General features: G+C 34.1%; 2 protein-coding genes across 4 annotated transcripts in view; one reads left to right on the top strand and one right to left on the bottom strand.

Moving 5' to 3' along the window:
- The window catches only part of LOC121370307 (rac guanine nucleotide exchange factor JJ-like), a 59,327-nt gene extending 57,544 nt beyond the window's left edge, over positions 1 to 1,783 (top strand). For both annotated transcript variants that reach the window (XM_041495447.1, XM_041495446.1), the window contains exon 14: positions 773 to 1,783. In XM_041495447.1, the coding sequence (XP_041351381.1) occupies positions 773 to 823 (51 nt within the window). In that variant the 3' untranslated portion in view covers positions 824 to 1,783. The remainder of the gene's footprint in view (positions 1 to 772) is intronic.
- Positions 1,784 to 5,068: 3,285 nt separating this feature from the next.
- On the bottom strand, positions 5,069 to 23,207 carry LOC121370305 (hydrolethalus syndrome protein 1 homolog). Of its 2 annotated transcripts, none has more exons than XM_041495444.1 (10): positions 23,061 to 23,207; positions 15,476 to 15,589; positions 14,506 to 14,604; positions 13,919 to 13,998; positions 12,475 to 12,677; positions 11,261 to 11,316; positions 10,662 to 10,759; positions 9,988 to 10,030; positions 8,108 to 8,286; positions 5,069 to 6,531 (listed from the first exon to the last, which is right to left on the bottom strand). In XM_041495444.1, the coding sequence occupies exons 2-10, from the start codon at positions 15,573 to 15,575 to the stop codon at positions 6,397 to 6,399; spliced, it is 993 nt and encodes a 330-aa protein (XP_041351378.1). In that variant the 5' UTR covers positions 15,576 to 15,589; positions 23,061 to 23,207; the 3' UTR covers positions 5,069 to 6,396. The 2 variants fall into 2 exon arrangements, with proteins under 2 accessions (XP_041351378.1, XP_041351379.1); XM_041495445.1 differs by having other exon boundaries at positions 23,123 to 23,196.
- Between the last annotated feature and the right edge of the window lie 457 nt (positions 23,208 to 23,664).

Here is a 23,664-nt window from a genome sequence, read left to right as displayed (position 1 = left end):
TGGCGCCATACCCAAATATTTTGGCATATTTTATGTTTTTAAGTTAACTTTTTGACAAAATTAAATACTCTTATCATTACTATATGATTTCTTAACCCTGACCTTAAACTTAATCCATTTTCTTTCTAGGGAAGGCCCCCCCATACCCCTTGTTGACTGTGGTTGTGTTTAATTCTATAGCGCCATACCAAAAAATTTCTTTCTGGCAGAAACACTGGTCATCTAGTTTGATTTCCTTCTCATAACTGGCCTTGGTAGTGTAGTGGTATTGACATCGAATATAAAGCTTGTAGGCACTGGGTTCACCCGTCAGTGCCGGCTAATGACTCATGGGTATGTATAAGGCCACTACACCCACTTCTCTCTCACTAACCTCTAACAAGTAAACACTAACCCACTGTCCAGGATAGACAGTTCAGATAGCTGAGGGATTTCCACTGCCCATTATTAACATAATCTAGATGTCCCCATATCAACACTGTAAATGCAGATTTCTGGGCCCGTTACACGAAGCGATCTTGGCCCTAAGATCATCGTAACTGCACAGCTAACATATGCCCTTAAGGTGATCTTAGTGCTAAGATTGCTTTGTGGAATGGGGCCCTGACCCATTTAGTTGAATGTATAAAATTGGGGGGAGTCTGGATTTCACTGAAAATGCACAAATAATTTATTTTTTAATTTAAGGGTTACTGGGTACATTGTACATTAAGGCCCCAATCCTTTGGCAGATTCGCTCAAAATAGCTCAAATACTTATCTTCTACTTTCAGGATCCACATACGGTAAAGCAGAAGAAACACAAAGACGAATTTCATAAATAAAATTACTTTTGGGCCGAACCTGCAAGAAAACAAAACTCGGATAAACTAAATGAAAACTTCACTGGTCTAAGGAGGATTGTTTTTAACTCGGTGCACTTCTCACTAGTGTGATGTGAAAACTGATTTCAAGACATACAAGACGGCAATACCGTAGCTAGCGTAACCCAGGATAATTACATGTAGTCTCTGTATAAACAAGGGTTTGCAGTGTAATGATGAATGTTTTAAAAGATCAGTTCTTCTTCTTGGACTTTTGGAACATTTCATAGAAAAAAATTGGAGATTTGTATTGAATGTTGATTCCACCAGGAATGTAAAATGGCCTCTGATCATGCAGAGCACAGGTTAACTTGCAAAACTATCAGGCCTTATGGGTCATGATCTCAAACCCCACCTAAATACTGATACATTTTTTCAGCTGCCATTCTAAAAAAACAAAAGTGCAAAATAAAAAGAACATTTGTAGCCAACATAAAAAGGCGGGTAATCTGTGTTGTAGCATGTTTTAACATTGGCCTTGATGTTTCACACCTGAAAATTACCTTTAGTACAATATGCTTGGATGTTGTTCAACAAAATGTGGCTTTTCCTATTTTTCCAAAGTTTATCGCAATTCTTTCCAAGTCAATCAAGACATTTTACATGTATATTTTAGTATACAATGACTCTGTAACCAGTATGTGGAAATACGTAACACTTTTGCACTGAATTGAGATTTATGAACTGCTGGCAAATAAAGTAATTTGTAAAGCCTGTTACAAGCCATGTTAAGAACATGCAGGATGTCACAATGTTATATAGATTGTTTTGACTGTTAAAACACTGACAAGTAATCATGCAAACCTTGATTGTCGGTGTTTCCACTTAATTCTTAACACTATACTTTATTATTGAATAATCATACTTACGTTTTACTATTTCATTTATATTATACATATATAGAATAAAACATGAAATATATACTGGATTGATATGCATTATATATGGGGTGTAGACTATTAAATACAATGTATGACAAGTTACTACTGTATGGGAGAGAAATATTTTTCTTTGCGATTTTGACGTTGATTGAAAATGAAACTAAATTAAATGTACATTTAGGTTAATAGTAAAAAATAATCAAACAGAAATGACATAATAAGTATGAATCTATGTCATTAGAAACGGTTTTTACTGCACATGAAGTTGACAGATGCAACATTTTGCCAGTACTAGATGAAATGTTTAATGAGCTTTATCAAAAATATCCAACTAAATTAGTAAACTTTTAGGTTTGGTCGATGGCAGAAATTGTTATAAATGAACGTGTAAAATCTGGTTCATGTGTGTTACTTATAAATGTAGTAATTTTCAGAAATTTTACCTCACATGTAGCCTTCTCACACATTTCTATCACTTCACTTAGTACCAATATCTGGTGTCACTCCCATAGTGGTTACCAATTCAGTAATACTAAAACTTAACGTACACCGAAGTTGCTAGTTTATGATTAATGTAGGCTGAAGTAATTGTTCCAAGATCACTAGTGGCGTAAGTCACTGATTCAAGATTACTATAGTCTGGTCACTGGTCCAAAGAGTATTAAAGGCTGAAGTTCCTGGCCAAGATTATTACAGGCCGAAGTCATTGTCTCAAGATTTCTCTGAGCTGAAGTCATTGTTCAAGATGACTATAGTCTGATCACTAAAGGCTGAAGTCCTCAGCTAAGATTACCAAGTTTAGGCCGAAGTCATTGGCTCAAGATTACTCTAGGCTGAAATCATTGTCCAAGATGACTATAGACTGGTCATTGATCCAATATTACTATAGTTTGGTCACAGATCTGAGATTACTGAAGTCCCCAAAGAAGTTTACCAAGTGTAGGCAGAAGTTATTGGCTGAAGATTACTCTTGACTGAAGTCACTGTCCAAGATGACAATAGACTGGTTCACAATCACTATAGGCTAAAGTCAACTGTTACATTATATTATTATAGGAGTGGTGTAAAGTTATTTAGACTGAAGTCATTGGTCTGCAATTACTAAAGACTTACGTCACTTGTCTAAATTGCTAGAGGCTGAAGTAACTAACAAGGTTACTAGAGTCTGAATTGAAAAACTGGACCACATCGATTTATTAATCATCAGCTATTGGATGTCAAACATTTGGTATTTTTGACGTATAGTCTTAGAGGAAACCAGCTACATTTTTTCATTAGTAGCAAGGGATATTTCATATGCACTATCCCACAGACAGGATAGCACATACCACAGCTTTTGATATACCACGTGGAGCACAAAATAGGCTTAACTGAAGTCACTGGTCTTGAGAGATGAAGTCAAGGGGCCAAGATTACTGAAGGCTCAAGTCATTCAAGTTCCTGGTCTAACCCTAATAAGTCATTCATAATTTTTATTTTTATTTTCAGATATCTGATCAACTGTAGCAATAATTCATAAACAAGAAAAAAAGTTGCATCCCATGTGGACGGATTCATTTATTTACATTTTTCAGTCAAGTGCATTTAAAATTTTCACACAATGTACAAACAAGACAAAAGTTTTGAAAACACCAAACACATAAAAACAATATAAGAAAAATCAATCCTTCTTGGTAGTACATTTTACATTAACAGACGTTTTATCTTTTAGACAGACAAAGCATGCAGTGTGTGTATGAGTGTGTGTGCCATGCATGCGTGTGAGAGACATACTGTGTTCAGTTCTTTCAGCCATATATATATATATATATATATATATATATATACACACACACACGTGTGTGTATGTGTGTGTGTGTGTGTGTGTATATATATATATATATATATGGACATAGTGTATGAAGATGGATTGATGTAAATTTGTATCCAGTGTATGTGTAAATACTATGACATGATGTACACATATACTCAGAGTTCAACAAATCCACAAGCCCTCAGTCTCAGCTGGTGAATATTTGGTCTGGTCTAGTAAAAAATTTCAACCTAATTACTGTAATATACAGGACACTAGCCAAGACTTCTCTAAGGGCTAGTGACTTTCTCAAACATTTGTCAAACACCGATACTTCTATGTTTGTAAAATATCAAAAATATGCAGTACACAGTTTAGACATGAACTACAACTAGTTTTCCTTGTAAAGAATGTTCATGGCTTATATTTGAGGCAATCAAAAACACTACATACAAAGAAATAACTTTAAAAATACACCAACATAATAAATTAAACAAAATTCCTCACTTTGAACCAGCAAAGCAAGGTATAAGTTAAAAATTAAATACTTTTAGTGCTGTGATGTGTGCTGTAGGTGGGACCAGACATGCTAATAACTTTATAAGATCTATTTTGAAATAAGTAAAATTTTTTAGATTAGCTTTGTACAAACAGATTTTTACAAACGTGGTTTTGTTATTACTCCATATATTTCTGAGGCACATATTTTTTTTTTAAATCCACATACTTCCTCATATATAACAAAGGACAATGAGTTTTAAAGGTTGTGGGAGAGAACAAAAGTAACAACATTCAGTGTCTCAAAAACACGATACCTTGCATACTCCATATAGGCAAGACATGACATTAATATATTTTTAATTTTACAACCATGCCTTTGATATCATTTTTGAATTTACTTCTCTGCAACTGCAACACCAACATATTTCACTATATTAAAGAAAACAATATCAATACAATACATTTTATGAAAGAAGTAAATCTTGTCACAATGGTTTATACCTAAATCAGAATTACATTTGTTTTTCATAACACTATATGCATCATTGAGAAGTATGAAAAGACAATATATATACACTGGAGCAGAATAAATTAGAAATGAACCACACTGTAAATATACACTGTACTCTATATACATACATTGTACTCTATACACATACACTGTATTCTATACACATACAACAGGGGATGTAATCCATACTACAATGCACCACATCACCATTCTCCATAACTGCACTATACAACCAGTTTAAGCAATAGCTTTTCATTAGAAACATTAATAAAGTATTGAGATGCTTTTTTCAAATCTTTCTTTGATGACTACAAGTAGCGTGACCTCTGTAGTATTTAATCTTCAGACTACTGGATTAATCTTTGACAAAAACCACGTTACGGGGATACAAATTTATAATTTATATTCACATATTTTCACTTAAATGTTTTATAAATACATAACGTAAAGTTTATATTTGAATCGGTATGTATTATTTTTGTGGGTTTTTCAAATTTTTATATTTTGAATCGGTTATTATTGATTAAAATTGAGCCAAAAAAAGAAGAAAAAGCCACATTTACTTATGTCCATTATTCCCATTAACTGTTTTTCTGACCAGAATTTTTTTGGGAAGTGAACTACGATTCATATCCCAATATTTCACGGTTGGTAAAACAGTCAAATGTATTATCAAATTAGTAGTCACAATCAGCTTTTTTAACTTAAACTTTTCAGGTATTTTCCATTGAAAAATAAAAAACTAAAGCTACCATATTCTCAATTAATATATTTCCTGTTGGTCTTATTATTTCTGATGAGTGCTGTTTGCAAAATGGTGGGAAATATTAATTGGGGAATGCACTGTATACAGTGTACAGCATGTTGACTTGTGTGACTGCAGGCGGGATATCTCGCCTGCAGTAGTCAGTGGGTTAAATAACTCGCTGGTTGGAAGTCACTTATTATTTTTATTACTAAATGATAACAACTGTGCATCTGGTATGCTGCCACCTTTACAACTCCCATTTGTTTTTAATTACCCTGTATTTTTTTTTAATGGTAGTTACCAAGTGACTGTAATTCCTAAAACTAGCAGTCATGTAGCCCTCAATATTTTACAAGTTGTCTCCGAATATATTCCGATATAGAAATTGTATTGAAATCTATGCAAAAGTGAATGGTGATGTGCAACCTATAGTATTTTCAAGTTTTCTCACTATCAGGGGTCGGAATTGGTGAACTGTAAAAGAGGAAATCTAGAATGGTCCTGGAACTTCTTGAGATCCTAGGTTAAAATCTGTGCCATCTGACTCATTTTGGAGGAAAGGACAATTAAAATGCGAGGAAACACAATATTCCATGAGAGGAAAACAGTTGATCCGAGGAGAAGTCCCACCCCTGTACTATAAATATTAATTTATGTACATCCTTTTCTTAAAAAAAAATTTTTTGATGTTTTTTGGTCAGTGTAATATTTGTACAAGTCCAGCTCAGATTGTTTGATACTAGAGCTATTTACTGTCAAAGGTTCCACATGTAACTGTATCAATGTTATGATTTCTGCTGTATAGATCCTAAAATGTCCCTAATCTATTATATTATATCCATATCTTCATAACAAAAGTGATTTAGACAGTTTAATCTCTACTTATTGGGGAACACACTTATTTCATGACAAAGAAAATAGATGGTCGCAAGTTGAAACTTAGATGGATGGATGGAATGTATGGATATAGTAAAAATGCTGTTTCTCATATACCAGACAATGCTAATTAATGTTTTCTTTGCCTGTGCATTTAAAAAGAGCCTTCTGATTCTATGACATTTATTTCTACGATAGCTTGGAATGTGCCTGGACATATTGCACTTAGTATTCACAGAAGAAACCACAAGGTGGCATGTTGCCTTGTGCAATGTCAGTCCGTATCTGCCAGCGAAGAGACGACCGCTTCTTCTCCGTAGGAACCTGGTAGTTGTTAGGTACAAACACTTTCTGTGGTTTCTGAAAAAAACACCATACATGATCAATATCCTGAATATATACATGTATACATAAAAAAAAAAGAAAAAAAAGAGCTGCAGTTCTTAAAAATCTAACATATGTTCCTAAAATTCTAATTTATTATAATAGCATATAAATAATTATTAATGTGTGACAAATAGACACCAATAATTCACAACCCTACTTACAAATAAGTAACTAGCAGTATTTTATGCTCAGGACTGCTTTAGAATTTATCACATAGGAGATTGAGGAGAAATGAATTTATTTTTATATATAACCACCAGGGAAAAGGATATGGCAACACCCATCAGGCACAAAATACATGTAGTAATAATGGGGCAAATAAACACAACACACACATATATAATCAATTATGCAACAGCCCTCAGAATAACAACTTTAAACAACTGCATACCTGTCTATCACTCTGTCTCCACCAGCGATAAAAATAAACAACATTTTTTACCAGTCCACCGGACAAGTACATCTAGAAATCTACTTGTCCACTAACATTTTTGTTTTATTCAAGTACAAGGACCATACATTTTCTCAAAATGAAACAGCATTGAAACGTTTTACTTGTCCAGTGAATAACCATTGAGGTATATTTTGCTTGTCCAAGCAGATTTTCACTTGTCTGGACAAACGGACAAGTGCTTATTTCGAACACTGTCCACATCACACACCTGTTCAAACTAGTTCAAGGAGATTAAATTTCTGCTCTCCTTTGCATATGAATTTTAAAAAGAAATAAAAGTACTACAAACATTAAATATCAATGCTCAATATGGCAGTATCTTAAATGGCTCCCCATAATCTACACTAAGAAATCAATCACTCCACTCAATTTGTTTTCACCAGGATTTCTATAATTGGTAAGCCTGTCATACACAATCTAACTTTCATTTGCAAAAAAAAAGATACATGCAGATTAGGGTATGGGCGGAGTCTTGCAAGACTCAAGTCCGTTGACAGGACTCGAGTACCGATGCAAGGAAGAGCAGTATCATTTAATTCTATTTTTACGTCATTTTCCACATTCTACATTATAGGGCTATGGGCCGAGTCTTGCAAGACTCAAGTCCGTTGACAGGACTCGAGTACCGATGCAAGGAAGAGCAGTATCATTTAATTATATTTTTACGTCATTTTCCACATGCTACATTATAGGGCTATGGGCCGAGTCTTGCAAGACTCAAGTCCGTTGACAGGACTCGAGTACCGATGCAAGGAAGAGCAGTATCATTTAATTCTATTTTTACGTCATTTTCCACATGCTACATTATAGGGCTATGAGACATGGGGAAACAAACGTCGAATGTGTGGAATGCAATACAATGGCATGATTTGGTATCCATGTTCAGACTGGAATTAAGATGCATAATGCTAGTTTACTTTATTCCTTAGTTTCATTATCATCTAGTGTAGGTGGCAGGTACTCAGGTCCAGGTCGAGTTTAACTCTCGAAAACTCAAGTCCAACATTTTGGACTCGTGGAGGTCCTAATGCAGACACATGTAATCTGTTGAGGCTGCTTTACCAGTGTCACAAATTGGAAACAAAGTCTTGCTACCTTTTCAAACGTGTCTTGAGTTAGCATCTGTGCTCGGATGTTCCACCTCAGATCCTTGTGATCCTTTTCACCAGGTGTCTTGTGGGTCTGCCACACTTGCTGGAACTGCTGGAACCGGGCCACCGGGTCACATTTCCTCAGGTTCCTGATATGAGGATGTTCAGCTGGTCTCAGTATAACTAAAAATACACAAAAGTTATTTATCGGTCTTCTGTAATAATTATGTTTCTTAATGTTTTCTGCTACGTATCTGAAAATTTTATAGCACACCAAGATATACAATAAAAAAAAACAGAGGTAGAAACTAAGACTAGCATGTTTTCTCTATTTGAGCAGAAATTGCTGGGAACGAGTACAATTAAAATGACGTTAGTTCCCCAAGCCAGATAAGTGATTATTATGTAGTTGTTTTGGCAAGATTCACCACAAATGCTGAATGTGGCCACTAGTGATTTTTCATGAGACTAGTAACATTTTAAAGATATTCAATCCTTAGGTTAATGGAAATATTTCATAATTTCAAGCTCTGGAAAAATCCGTAGAAATTTACTTCTGAAATTTTTTTTTTTTTTTAAACAGTCCACATAACTGATGTCTTGGCACCAGGGCAGAACATTTAGCACAAATGATTTTGTTGTTCGTCTGTCGATTATAAAAATGAAAACCAACATCAACATAAACGATGGATCGTTTGTGCAAAAACTGTAATCGTTTAGTCAGAAAATCTTTTTTAAAAATTTAGCTCTGTTTTTGGAAGAAAATAAGCCTACATTGCCCGTGTGAGAAAGATACAATGTATCCGTTTGAAATCAGCATCGCAGTCGATACAAAGTCAGTGCTGTCTTTAGAAGTCTCGAAAAAGTTAAGTAACATAGCTGCACGTTCCATTTGATAATTTTAATACATGCACAAAATCATATGCTATTTGGAAATTAAAGGGACTGTCCCGAGTTCAGCCATAGTAAGAGTTCCACCCACTGCCCCTCCCTCTCATGGAGTGTGATACTTGTATAGTTTCTTTTGGACTGAATCCAGTGTTTTAATAGCAAATGTGATGGCGTTCTAGCGACTGTACCTAGTGTCGGACTGCTAATATTAACTTTGTGACTGTCAAAGCATACCAATACATAGTCTCATGCAAAGATACCTGTGCAAGTACCGTTAAATTGAATTAGTTTAAAACCCATTTGCCTGTCACAAGAACATGTACCATGCATTACAAACATGCACCACGGTGCCCGAGATCTTGTGCCACCGTCGCAGGAAAATCGTGTTCTCGTTACTATGAATAACATTTGATAGAATTTCTAATTTCCAATGAATTGAAACTGACGTTAATAAATTTTGGTTAAATTACATCAAGGTTTTAAAATGTATGACAAATATCATCTACAGATCAATATTATACTTGTTTAAGCCTAAATTGAAATTGGTTACAAATATAGTTTTTTAAATTTTTCCCAAAAGAGGTCAAAATATTTCGACACAGGTCGATTTTTGTGGGTCGGTCGGGTTAGGACAAAAAAAAACCTTGTTTTTATTTTTGCCTTGTAGCTTTTAAGTTAGTCCTAGCACACAAAAAAAGTATATTTTCATATTTATGATAGGAGAAAAGCTACGAAAATCGATCATCTTAGATTCTTGTTATAATATTGTTGCCCATTAACCTTTTCATTTGTATCTAACTACTGAAGAAAATTGTTCGTGTAAACACTAAAACAACATGAATGACATATTGGCTGTCTGAAAAATGAAAATGTTATGCCCTGGGCACAATTGCTGATAAACAAAAAACATTTAGAGAAAATGAAAATATAAATTTCCACTTTTCTGACCATCACAAAAGAGAGGAGTTTTGTCCACTAACACCAACTACAAACCTGAAGACGGCCGGGGATCATTAGGTGACAGTCTGTAAGGCGCCTGTTGACAAAAGAAAACAAACATAAAGATCTGACAAGTTACAGTGAGATCATCACACCACATTCACGATTTCAGGATAAGCAGATGTGTCTGAACAGTGAAGGAAGGAATGTTTTATTTAATGACCACACAGATAATGAGAGTTAAAACCCGCTGCCGCCCGGCAATGGGTTACTCTTTCCGATTAGCAGTAAGGTATCTTTTATATGCTATATGCATCATCCCTCTGATATATCACCACCTTTGTTACACCAGATGTGGAGCACTGGCTGGAACGAGAAATAGTCCAATGGGTCCATCAACAGAGATCAATCATAGACCGTCCGCACATCAGGTGAGCACTTTACCACTGGGCTACATCCCACCCCTGGAAAGAGTGTTGGATGACATATGAGGCTTCCCACTCTTTGGTGTTCAATGTTCATCAGTCAATGGCTATTGCTGCTGCCAACACCACCCACTGTTCATGCTTATAATTCCACACCCTATCTGCTTATTTTTTCTGCAGTAGCTTCCTACTTAAAAAGATAATGATCACCCTAGGTTATGCAGTAGAATTCCTCATGTTCTGAGATTTGTTTTCCCCACCCTTCACTCTATTATGGGCATGTATGAAGGTTGTTATGCTCACGTAATCTTTAGATGACTTGGGACGCCTCAATAAATCTAGGTCACTAGCGTCTCCTAAACCAAGTCTCTGAAGGCATTCATTAGCATCAGCAATGCTCCCTACAAAACAAATAAATATTATATAATAATAATAATTCAATAAATAATTCAATAAAACATAAATATAGTAGAATCATGTTGGGTCGAACTAGGATGGGCCTAATACACCGTAACGCTGGAACCAAAGCGAAGTCCCGTGTTACACGATATTGACCGAATGGTTAGGTCAAAGTACCCAATGGGAAAAACACTTTTCGAGGTTCGAGCCAACGTGATTCAAATGTAGTTTGCTTTTAAATCTTAAGTGGTATTTTAATATTATACCATTAAGCTAAAAAACAAAACAATTATTGATATATATTGCATTAACCACTGAAAGTTACACACTAGACACACAAACTGTTGAAACACATGAATGGATTTATTAGTTAAACAATAAGTTGTTATTTAATTGTCAAGTTGTGTTCAGATTATTACAACAACAGATAAGTACCTGGAGTTTCATTAGGATTTAACTGTTTTATGCCCAGTAAATATTAAATGGATCTCTTAATAGAATACCTGCTTCACTTTCAGTCATTGACTCATCCACAAATTTGGAACCTTTGTCTGTTTTCCTGAAAAGATAAAACAACTGCTATATGAATATCATAGTTGAACAGAAAGAAGGACTGGGACAGGAACAGGGATAAAAGAATAAACCCAATGAAATGAGGTGCTTTCAGTAGATGATGAACCTCAAAGGAGAAAGAGCTACACTTAAGACAGGAGAGGTGGTGGGTGGACGACGACGCAAACACAGGAGAACAATTAATGGACATCATAAACCTCAACCAAATGTGTTATTACCTGCAGATGCATATTATGTAATTTGACCATGTGTAATATCTGTAGTACTTAGTATTTTCCCTAGAAATCTGACAAGGCATAGTAGGCTAAACACTTTGGGGGCATTTTGAATTTTTCAGTGGACTTTTTTTCTCATTAAAGATAAATATTAATTGAGATAAAAATAAATGTAATTAATGTGCTGGCTTTAATAAATGAATGACAAAATATATGAGAGGCATATTTTATTAATTAATAATACATTTTCTGTGTTGTATAAAGGTAATCTCAGTTATTTGTTGAAAAAGGCTTGTTTAATCTCAGGGCAGCATGACGATGATTAAGGCAAGATGACACCAGACTATTGAAGCATGGTACCGTGCCATACTAAAACAAGCTGGGGAAAACACAACCCTTAGTAACACTGTGTTAATAATACAATTACTTTTATTTCAAGAATTTAAACATAAAACTGTATGTCAGTATATACTAATCACTATAATAATTTCACCACAGACTTATTCTCAACATGGTTATTATGTTAACATGTATGTACACATATTTTAACTAAAATTAAAATATCTTTGTTAATGGCTATTATGTCCAGAAGTATCATGCATCATCAAATTACTGCTGTCACTATGATGAATGTGTATATAGTAGGGTAAGGGGATAGAGTTGAAACTTGAAGAGAACATGTCCTCTTAGTCTAGAGGCATAAATAAAACTGTATTATAACTAGATATAAAAATGGGGAAAATAACAAAATTACATTATGATACACACATATGATGACAATTTTTAAGGATATTTGAAGGTAGCATATTGTATTAATTAATGACATGTACATGTATAGTAATAATATTTAATTTAAAAAAAAAAGAAACCAGCATTTATTTTGAGCAATACACAGAACGGCAAACTACAGAGAAACTATTTGTCTTCACCTTAACACTTTCCTTTTCACCATTCTTCTTTCTGATCCACATTCGGAAATGTCATCTTGTAATTCATGGCTAGGTTGTCTGGGATCCACTCCGTCATACAGTGAGTATTGCCCACCAGTGTAGACAAGTCCTTTAGGCAGAGACATCCTGGCAAGATCAGGCTCTTGTCTAGCAGTCAAACGATTTTCCTTCCCGTATTTGTCCTATTAAACATTAAACAGTGTATCACATTACCATGTCTCAAAATAAAGAGCATATGCAAAAGCTTTTAGTGCAAGAACCAAGAGCTGAGAAATACTAGTTGGATGAATAATAGATGTGGTGTATATATCAGAAAACCTGAATTCATTGGCTTAGCTCAGCACGTTTCCACAGAAACATCAAACCACTTATACAGATTTTGTGACTTTTTTCAACTGTAGGGTTATCTGTGAAGTCAAGTGATTAATGTAACTGTTTGGCAATGATCAGTCAAAAGTGAGATTAGTTTCTCATAGGAGAAGCTATAACAAACAGTATACCATTATTCATGTTTGTTGTAGAGCATGCATGTGTGCAAAACAGGCTTCTGAGAATTGAAAATGTAGTAAACCATCTACTTTTTTCATAACACATTATGTTCATGTAAGGTCCCCCTTAAAAAAAAGTCAGTCTTTGGTCAGACCTAAGTTCCAGAATTAATGTGTCGATGCGGGGGTTGGGGGGGTGGGAGTGTCATAGATTGCACACTAAATATTATTTAGGTTTTTTTTTACGTTCTCCTCCTCCTCTGCCTTGGTCCATCCTCCATAGCCACGCCGCCCCCTCATTTGCTTTGGCACCTTAAATATTTTCCTTTACATTTTTCCATATAGCCAAGAAAATGTTTATTACTTCGACTTTGCCCACAAATATTTTTAAAACAAGCAATGCTACTTATTCAGGACAACAGGACCTGTTTTAGAGAGAATTTAAAGAAAGCTAATGGTCCAAGCCAGCAGTATATAAACCATTTTGGTTCCAAATGTCCTAGTAAGAAAAGCCAGGCAAAAACTGACATGGACCAGAGACCAGAAATGTATTTTGTTTGGCCTAATTTCATAAATTTAATGTGCGGAAAAAAAAATGGTTATGCAAAATTATTCTTTCAGAGACCTTCCAAAACATAAAAAAAAAAATTAATTAAATTAAAATCCGCATACTAAACTAAACTTCTTACAATAGAAAATTGAAATCAGAAAATATTCTAGAAAACCCTAGAAAATTTCTTTACATAGTAAAGTAAAGTAAAGTTTGTTTTGTTTAACTACACCACTAGAGCACAATGATTTATTAATCATCGGCTACTGTATGTCAAACAAAAATTTGTGTATTCACTGTTCACTCAGGGATTTCACAAACCAGTTGAGAAGGCTTTTTTTTTATACGGTAACATGAAAATGAGAAGTCAGCATGTGATACTTACATAGCCATTATATCGCTCCTCCAGTTCAGTATGTCGCTCGTCTGCACGGACCCTCTCTCTTAAAACAGGATCTCTGAAACCTGGTTTAAAATAATAAAACGTCTAAACACCATCTGTTAGCTATACCCGGATCTACTACTAGGCTAGTCACTAAACTGACCCTCATTTTAGCAGTGAAGTAGTTAGAATTTATTTTATTTTTTATTGTTATTATTTTGATTCATATAAATTTATGGGGGAAAAAGCTATGCCAAATCCTCAAGTAAGGAATACAATAAAGAGCACCTCAGTATGAATTTTGATTTAAAAAGATAAGACAGAATTAAATATAAAAAATAACAAAGAGAAAAAGGAATGTTAAGCTAAGAATTTATGGCACGTGCTATGGCTTAAAAAACAACATGACACAAAAGCAGGGCTCGAACATAAGAATTTGTCACCCACTGCCTTTTTTAAAAAACTACCATGGGTGAAATGGCAAAACTGACAGCAAATTTCTTTTAAAAACTTCAGGTTCACATACACAATGTAATGGGAACAGTGACAAGACCAATAAATTTATAATTAGACAAAATAAAATCCAATACCTCCTGATAATTCAGTTCTTTGACTACGTTCACTAGAGGAAGGACATGTGTTCAGCGATGAATCTTTGCTTTTTTCTTGTTCTATAAGTCTGTGCAGATCTATAATGTTAAAATGAAAATGTGATGAAACTCTTAAATATAGTGAAACCTCTTAAAACTGAATACCCATGGGGCCAAGTAAAAAGTCTGGTTTTAAGAGGTAACTGGGCCCATGTTTATAAAAACATTTAGAGTCCAGACTCAATCTCTAATAACATCACACACATACAATTTGTATGGCATTGTCATGACATTAGTGTCTCAGACTCTATTAGTCTCGAGTCTAGACTCTGAAAGTTTTAAAAGTACCAGGCAGGGCTTCTAGATTATGGTAGCCCCACTCCCATGGCTAGTGATATTCAATGTTGGGGTAGTAAATAACTACTATTGCCATGCCCAACAGCTAGTGAATTGTTTTTGGTCAAATGCTGCAGTTAAGTCTATTTTGTAAATATGAATATTCTGCCCCCATCCCAACCCCCCAATGTTAGTGTTTTTAGGCTCTATCTCCCTCTTTAGGTGACATATCTGATTATTACTATTATTTAGTAACAATGTATTAAATTAAAGTAGGGCTAGTGAATTGTTTATCATGGCTAGTGAATTTTTTAAATCACTGATCCAATGGCTAGTGGATTTTGTAAGTTTTAGAAGCTCCGACCAGGCCTGGTCTAAAGAGGTTCAGTTCTGTAGTTGTATTTAAAAAGGAATTCTGGTTTACTGAGAGTCCAGTTTCAAGGGATATCTCTGCACAATGTACAGTAAGGTTATAACCATTAATAAAAAGAATATATTTTGAAGTTTCTTTCCAGTGGTATGATCCTATTTTTACTCAAACTTAAAGAAAATTCATATTGCACAAATATACTTTTTGAATTATGTATGTAAATAACCAAATACATAAATAAAATCTATTCATTCACTTAATTACCTCTTTTAAAGTCTCTGAGTTTTTCTTCAGGTACATTCTGATATCCAAGTCGTGCTAATTCCTCTTGTATCTCAGCTTCAGTAAAATCAATAGATTCCATTTCAGGTGTTTAATCTGTAATTGTAAAGGATTTTACAGGGACTGTCTTGAGTTTGTTGCCATTGTTTAGATGTTGTCGACTAACAGGAAGGAAGGAAATGTTTTATTTAATGACACACTCAACACATTTTATCCACGGTTATATGGCGTCGGACATATGGTAAAGGACCACACAGATGTTGAGGGAGGAAACCCGCTGTCGCAACTTCATGGGCTACTCTTTTCAATTAGCAACAAGGGATCTTTTATATGCACCATCCCATAAACAGGATAGAACATACCACAGCCTTTGATGTACCAGTCGTGGTGCACTGGCTGGAGCGAGAAATAGCCCAAATGGGCCCACAGACAGGGATCAATCCCAAACCGACCGTGCATCAAGTGAGGGCTTTACCACTGGGCTATGTTCCGCCCCTTTGACTAATAGAGACTTTTTAATGACTACAGTACAGTTGCATATTAAATACATTTTTCTGCATAAAAATCAGTGGCTGATTATTAAATGTGTTTCTGATTGTCATAGTGTTTGTACTATATTAAAATTTTATTTTCCTATTATATATTTATTCATACATCAAAATTATTGGGTGGCCAAATGCAGTTTTGGCAACTTACAAACATTAGGACAACCTGAAACATATTGAATATAGAGACACTGACATTCTAAACAAGAACTCATATATACATGTATACACGTACCCAGTGCTGGTGCACTTTTAGTTGTTAAAATATTTGTATTAGTCAGAAGTTACATCTTTAAATGACAGCAAGCTCAGGTCAGTTAAGATAATGCAATATTCAAAACTGGTTAACTCTTTGATTGCTGCTGCCTTGATTAACCTCCCCTCCAGTCACAACAGCAAAATAGGAAACTTCACAGTATAATACTAAATATTAGATTAAGAATAGTATCATCAACGTCCCCAAATGTGTTATGCTTCAAAGTCTAATCAGTTGTTGTGTTGTCATCTGCTTGTAAGGTCTTTCTTCACAGTTCGGGAACATTTTCATTAACAATAAAGTTCAGACTAGATCTAAATATAAAACTTTACAAACCCCTAATTTGACTAAGTAATTTTTTTCTTTCATATGATTTTCATCCCCACCGTTGTGTTTTTTTAATTACTAATATTATATTCGATTTGCAAAAAGTATGCAGCATTTTTGTGCCTCTATTGATGCAAATGCTATAGTATAGTTAAGTAGACAGCCCAATCAAAACAACCATAAATAATTTTAACTGTATAAATTGTTTATTTAAGAATAAGTTATCTTACAAACTTCTCACTGGTATCTGTATTGACATCATGTGTTGTTAGTGATCATTTGGGGGAAAAAAAGAGGTGAACTGAATGCTCTTTACAAACTGAATTTTTGCTTTTAAAAAATATTAATAAAAGAATTTGTCTATTGTGCATATTTAAAAAACTTTTTTTTTTCTTCAAGTAATCACTTTAAAAATTATGAAAAGCATGAAAAGCAGGGCATAAAATTTGAATTTTTCAGACAACCAATATGTCGTTCGTGTGGTTTTAGTGTTTACACGAACGATTTTCTTCAATAGTTCGGATACAAATGAAAAGGTTAATGGGCAACAATATTCTAACTAGAATCTAAGATGATCGATTTTCTTAGCTTTTCTTCGATCATAAATACAAAAATACAGTTTTTATGTGCTGGGACTAACTTAAAAGCTACCAGGCGAAAATAAAAATTAGGTTTGTTTGTCCTAACCCGACCAATCCATGAAAATCGATCTGTGTCAAAATCTTTTTCGACCTCTTTTGGGGAAGAATTTTTGTTAATATTTAACCAATTTTAATGTAGGCTTGAACAAGTATAATACTGATCAGTAGATGATATTTGTCAAACATTTTAAAACCTCAATATAATTTAATAAACATTTATTAACATCAGTTTGGATTCATTGGAAATTAGAAATTCTGTAAAATGCTATTCATAGTAATGAGAACACGATTTTCCTGCGACGGTGGCACGAGATCTTGCACACCATGGTGCATGTTTGTAATACAAGGTACATACTCTTGTGAAATTAGAAATTCTGTAAAATGCTATTCATAGTAATGAGAACACGATTTTCCTGCGACGGTGGCACGAGATCTTGCACACCATGGTGCATGTTTGTAATACAAGGTACATACTCTTGTGACAGGCAAAATGGCCTTTACACTAAATCAATCTAACGGTAACAGTATATAATATAATATTGTAAGAAACTACCCATAAAGGTTCTGTGACATACTTCAAACACCGAATATCGTGATGTCAGGACTGAGAATTTCAGCAAACTTTCGTAAATTGTAAATATGTTGATGGTGTGCTAATGCAGGAAGCATTTTAAAACGAAAGTTGACGGTGGTCGTGAAGGAAATAGCTGGACACATTGAATGAGGGAAAAAAAGTATGTTTATTTTGTTGGGGAAGGGGAGAGACGGGACTCTTGCTTTGGCTGAAACTCAGGACAGTCCCTTTAATTTCCGAACAGCATAATATGATTTTGTGCATGTAGCGAAATGCTCAAAAGGGAATATGCAACTATAATACTAATATTTTCGAGACTTCTAAACACAGCTCCGATTAAAAAAAAAAAAAACCTGTATTACCACGGAGCAGACTTTGTATCGATTGCGATGCCGATTTCAAACGGTTACGTTATATCTCTCTCACACTGGCCATGTAGGCTTATTTTCTTCCAAAAACTGATATTTTAAAAATACATTTTATGATGAACGATTACAGCTTTTGCACGAACGATCCATTGTTTATGTTGATATTGGTTTTGTATAACCGACAGATGTATGACAAAATCGTTCGTGCCAAATTTTATGCCCTGGAAAAGGTTATTTTTCCCAAAAGCAGATGTAGTTAGAAACTAACACGCTTTCCTGTTTACTGGATGGTGGTACTCTTTTGTTTACTAAAATGGATTGGTCTTATTGTTGTTGATTCTTTTCAAGTTAGCTGATTGGAATATATTTTATTTCAAGTACCATAACTGAAAAATGTAGAATAATATTTCAATAAGTATTGTATTTGTGTTTTGGTTGTTAGTCAAAATCAGTTTGGAACATCAATGATTCCGGGTCGTTTTGCCCTAAAACAATTTCGAACCCCAAGCTGTATTGCCCGTAGTCCCATTTACGGGCCATTCCATGGTAATGATTTAAGACAGGACATGACATTCGGACTCGTTATGATCTCCTTCACTAAAAATCCTTTTTAAATGGAAATGCAGTTTTATCATTATTAGACTCATTACATATAGTAGTATAAGCATGTTAGGCCTAAGTTTGTTTTTGTAAAAAAAAAAATTACTTATAAAGTGAAAAGTAAAATGTGCCAGGACGTGATGAAAATGGACATCACTTTTTTAACACTGCAGTAAATTCCAGAACTCTGCTCTCCTGATAGAATGTTTCCTTATTGTAATACACTGTTTAACACAATGTCCAGTCTATTTCTAAATGCTGTACAGCAATTTATGAAAAAAAATATTCTTTATGATGTAACATTTACTTTTTTAAATTTCAGTACGAGCCAGGATGTGACTTTTTGTCCAGTTCACTTATACAACTAATAAATGACATGTATATCAAATACTACTAATGAAACACTGTTAATTTATGAAATTAATGATATTTACTTGTTTTAAGTGTTTTTATCATCAAAATAAGTGCATAAAATCCTAATTAATTGAACTGTCATTGTGCAAAAAAAAGGTTCTCATACAATATTCATATAATATACTTTTATAACCAGTGACCATACTGTCAACAACATTGTTTATCCTGATGTTGCTAAGTCTGGTGATTTTTGTCTTACCTATACATTACAATACATGTTTGGATACCTGTATCTGCCAAGAAATAAACTGAAGATTTTAGCAGCACATTGTATTTGAACAATTCTTTGACACAATATTTACTGTATTTGTACACCAAGTATATTTGCATGTGCTTAAGGGTATTAACTTTAAGCTAATAAAAACTTAGTTTAACAGATCATTTAGAAATTTCCACACCTGTGGACCAAATACCATGGAATGGCCCTTACCCAAGGTTGGTTCGCCCTCAATGTCTTTCGTACGGAGTCGTTTGGCCCCCTACTCCAAAATAAATATAATTATTACAGTTTTGAAGTCTTTATTTCTTCTTCTGTTTGTTCATTATCAATTACCAAATATTTGGTAATTTGTCTGAGCAAAATCGACATTTTAACCTCTGTCAGTTGAAGCCGGTTGAAATCGCTGTACGTACATACATAGTCAGATCAGTAATATGCAGTGTGACTGTTCTTAAAGTGCTTTTCCAAACCTTACACTAAAATTCCAAATTCCACAATTAAATGCTTTCTTAATTCATTGCAATAATATTTTACTCCGATATGTAAATCAATAATTACGAAAATGCACCATAAAAGTATTAAAACATCACTCCCGTAGAACACTGCCGGAAACGACCGGTTAAATTCTCAGTAAAAACATTTGCCTGTAAATAGCTGTGACGCCATGAAGGGAATGTGCTTGCCAAGCTCAATTATCATGCGATTCTGCTTTCGATGATAAAAGTGTAGTAATGACGACTGGACTAATATTTGTGCAACACAACAAATAATGCCTTATCAGTTTGAACCTGGAACATCTTCCAACGAACCACCGGCCTGACAGATGATGATGAAAATGGTCGTAGGGACAGCTTACCACTAATTTACAACTTTTATTCTTGTTTTGTTCTTTAGCTTTTCGTGCGAATTATTTTGCTACACTATATGTTCTAATACTTGTGATGTAGTAGAAAAGACGATAAATAACTCTTTCAGTTTAGTTTGACGTAAAAAAATGAAGAAGTAAAAGTGTTTTGGAAATAACAAAACAATACTATTTTTGTGTACAGTTGTGAAAACAGTCGGCTCAGAAATAAATAACTTATAGTACATTCCATAGTATGAAAAAAAGGTGTTCTCTGTGGGAAGGTATAGTAAAATTAATTTAATGTATTTATAGTCTGTCTCACAGGGAACGCCTTGTTTCATACTATGGAATTTACAAGTCGTTTACTTCTGACCCGATTGTTATCTAAGATGCATACAAAAATAGCTTCTTTTTTTTCTTTTATTTACTAAAAAAAAAAAAACACCATTTGTAGGATGGGACGGACTAGGCTATAGATACTTACTTGTCTGAATTTTATTGTTAATGAAAATGTTCTCGAACTGTAAAGAAAAACCTCATAAATGAACCGAGATGCAAACAACAACAAATCGGATCTTGATGATTGCACGAACCGTGCATGAGAAAACAAACTGACCAGAGTTGGAAGCATAACGCAGTTTGGAACATTGATGAGATGCACCCCAAGGTTGTTTCGGTGTGGATGGCGTCGGCTTGTTGTCATTTGTTTTGTGTCGCAGAAAAATTGTTGGTACGGCATCTTTTTAAAAGCCATAAGATATGATATTCCCATATCTCGCTTAAGCCGACAAGCCAGTTTGGACGAATCGAAACTAAAGTGTCTACTGTCGCAACGGTCTCTGGCATTTTCTTCCTGTCCAGTCTTTCCACGTTGTTTTAATCAAAATCACACACAGCTTTCTCACAGCAACATTACTAGGAGATGCGTGAAGACTAAATTTATCGGCTTTTGTATTGCTACAGCTGCCAACAACACGCTGTTTAACCATAATAAACACAAAAGAAGCAATGAACAATGGCGCCGACTATCAAAAGGAGTTCCCTTCGTGACGTCACGGATCAAATCTTACGGAAATTCCCGAAACGAATTCAGCTGATTCTGTTTTTCAGGGGAATATTTTTAAATGGAAAATATACCGGTATATAATTTTTTTTAATTTTCTAATCATATTAAATATGTTGATTGATATAGCTCAATACATCATACATCTGGAACAGCACTTTAAATTAAATTATTAATTACATATTTTCACCTGTTTTACACATGTATTTTGTGAGTATATTGTATATGTATTTCGTAAATGATACCTACTACTATAAAAAGATGGAATAAATATTGTTTTCAAAAACAAAACAAAACACTAAACATGTAGTCCTAAGGAATTGTTTTATTTCCAGCAGATGTTTCAACCTAAGGTCGATGACAGTGACTTTTCGGAATCTTGCTTTGGCTTCATATACAATAAATAAAACATATCCAACAGTAATGTTTTGATATGATATATTTAGCAAAAGGTACTTTTTATTTCTTTCATCTTTTAAAACTTACAATTAATAATTTATCCAGGGCTATAAAAAATTAAAACTTACCGATCTATAAACAGCATTGTCTGCTTGTTGTAGAAATTTGACAGGGGTCAAGGTTAGTAGACCAGTTTTTATTTTAATGTGGTAAGCATTGTAATAATATAGCTAATTTTGAATTTGAATGACGTCAGTATTCCATTGACATCACTTTGGATCTCCTTATAATATCCATAAACTGGGTACATGACGTTTCCGTTTTAAGAATTCTGGAAAAATTCCAATGCAAAATTGCTATTGAAATTTTTTTTTGAACACTAGTAATTTACTAATGCACCAGTGTGTTTGAAAAAAATCTTGCGATTAAAAAACAGTGTACCTTTTACGCAATATGAATTTCAAGTGAAATTACGGTAAGATATGCTATATCAGGGCTTCTACCTTCTAGAATTGTTATAAAATCCACTAGCCATGAGATCAGTAATTTAAAACATTTACTAGCCATGATTAAAAATTCACTAGCCCTACTTTACTTTAAGTTAATACAATTTTACTAAATAATAGTAATAATAAGATGTGTTACCTAAAGAGGGAGATAGAGCTTAAAAACACTAACATTGGGGTGGAGTGGGGGGCAGGATATTCATATTTACAAAACAGACGTAACTGGAACATTTGACCAAAAGAAATTCACTAGCCGTTGGGCATGGTAATAGTAGTTATTATCTTGCCCAACATTGAATATCACTAGCCATGGGAGTGGGACTACCATAATCTAGAAGCCCTGGCTATATTTATTGTGTACGAAGCCAAAACATGGGTGCAAAAAGTGACTGTCCTCACCTTAATATAAAAATTAAAATTAAAGGCAATAAACTAAATTATAACATTTTATTATTTTAAATTAAAATTACAGCGAAATGACTCGGTTGACAGAGCACATCGACCCTGGTCGAAACTATTCGGGCGAATTAGTAATAAGGGTGAAACAACCTGTTACCAACTTACAAAATTGAGAATACAACTTAAGTTCAATATAGAAAACTTATTATTAATCTTGAAAATACACCAATAGCATATCAGTTTGTACACGAGGTTACCAATCAGTACTGTAGTTTTTAGTAACCTATGAGAAGAACATGTTCATAATGCAGATCAATTCATTCTTAGGCAAGTTCAAACATGTCATCCCGAAGACTGCAAAGTGACGAATGTAACTTATTAGTTTACTAGGATTTTACTATTACTTACATCACAGATAACGCTCAATTAAATAATATGGAAAACTTGTCAATGAGTTAGTTTTATATTACATTGGGCATCAATCAATTCCTCTGAATTAACAAAACAAGAAACGTCTGGGATGTCTTCATTCATATCATTTCCGCCATTTTTTTTGTAAACAGTGCATCTCAACAGTAATGAAGTTTATAGCAATTGGTTCGAAACCAGTTTATTAGAACGTACTTGAGGACAGATCTACATACCGGGATACATCATATTATGATGTCGAGTTAAAATTTGTTTTGTTTAACGACACCACTAAGACACATTGGTATATTAATCCTCGGCTATTGGATGTCAAACATTTGATAATTTTGACATATAAGCCATCACATGGGAAAACCTACAACTTAGCAAAAAAAAAGTTTGTCTTATTGTTTGGTAAATAACAGGTAATAACCTTACAAAACTAAATCTCAGGTATTTGGGCTCTATCTTAATTACATCTTGTAAAAATAAGCATTAATAACGTCACGTTTTCAAAATCAAAGTAGACGGCGTCAAAATCTTGAAATCTTTATTAAAATAATATTAAAACAAGGGGTAGGGGAAAGTGCCTAAAACGCACCCC

Source organism: Gigantopelta aegis, chromosome 4, assembly GCF_016097555.1.
Source record: "Gigantopelta aegis isolate Gae_Host chromosome 4, Gae_host_genome, whole genome shotgun sequence".
Classification (NCBI taxonomy): Eukaryota; Metazoa; Mollusca; class Gastropoda; order Neomphalida; family Peltospiridae; genus Gigantopelta; species Gigantopelta aegis.
The sequence above is the reverse complement of the archived record's forward strand: the minus strand, read 5'-3'. Positions and strand labels throughout refer to the sequence as shown.

Coding starts and splice junctions, on each gene's coding strand:
- LOC121370305 (XM_041495444.1), bottom strand. CDS start 15,575: ATGGAATCTATTGATTTTACTGAAGCTGAGATACAAGAGGAATTAGCA. Junction 13,999..14,505: donor AAGAACTGAATTATCAGGAG/GTATTGGATTTT, acceptor ATTTTAAACCAG/GTTTCAGAGATCCTGTTTTA. Junction 12,678..13,918: donor AGGAGCGATATAATGGCTAT/GTAAGTATCACA, acceptor AATGTTTAATAG/GACAAATACGGGAAGGAAAA.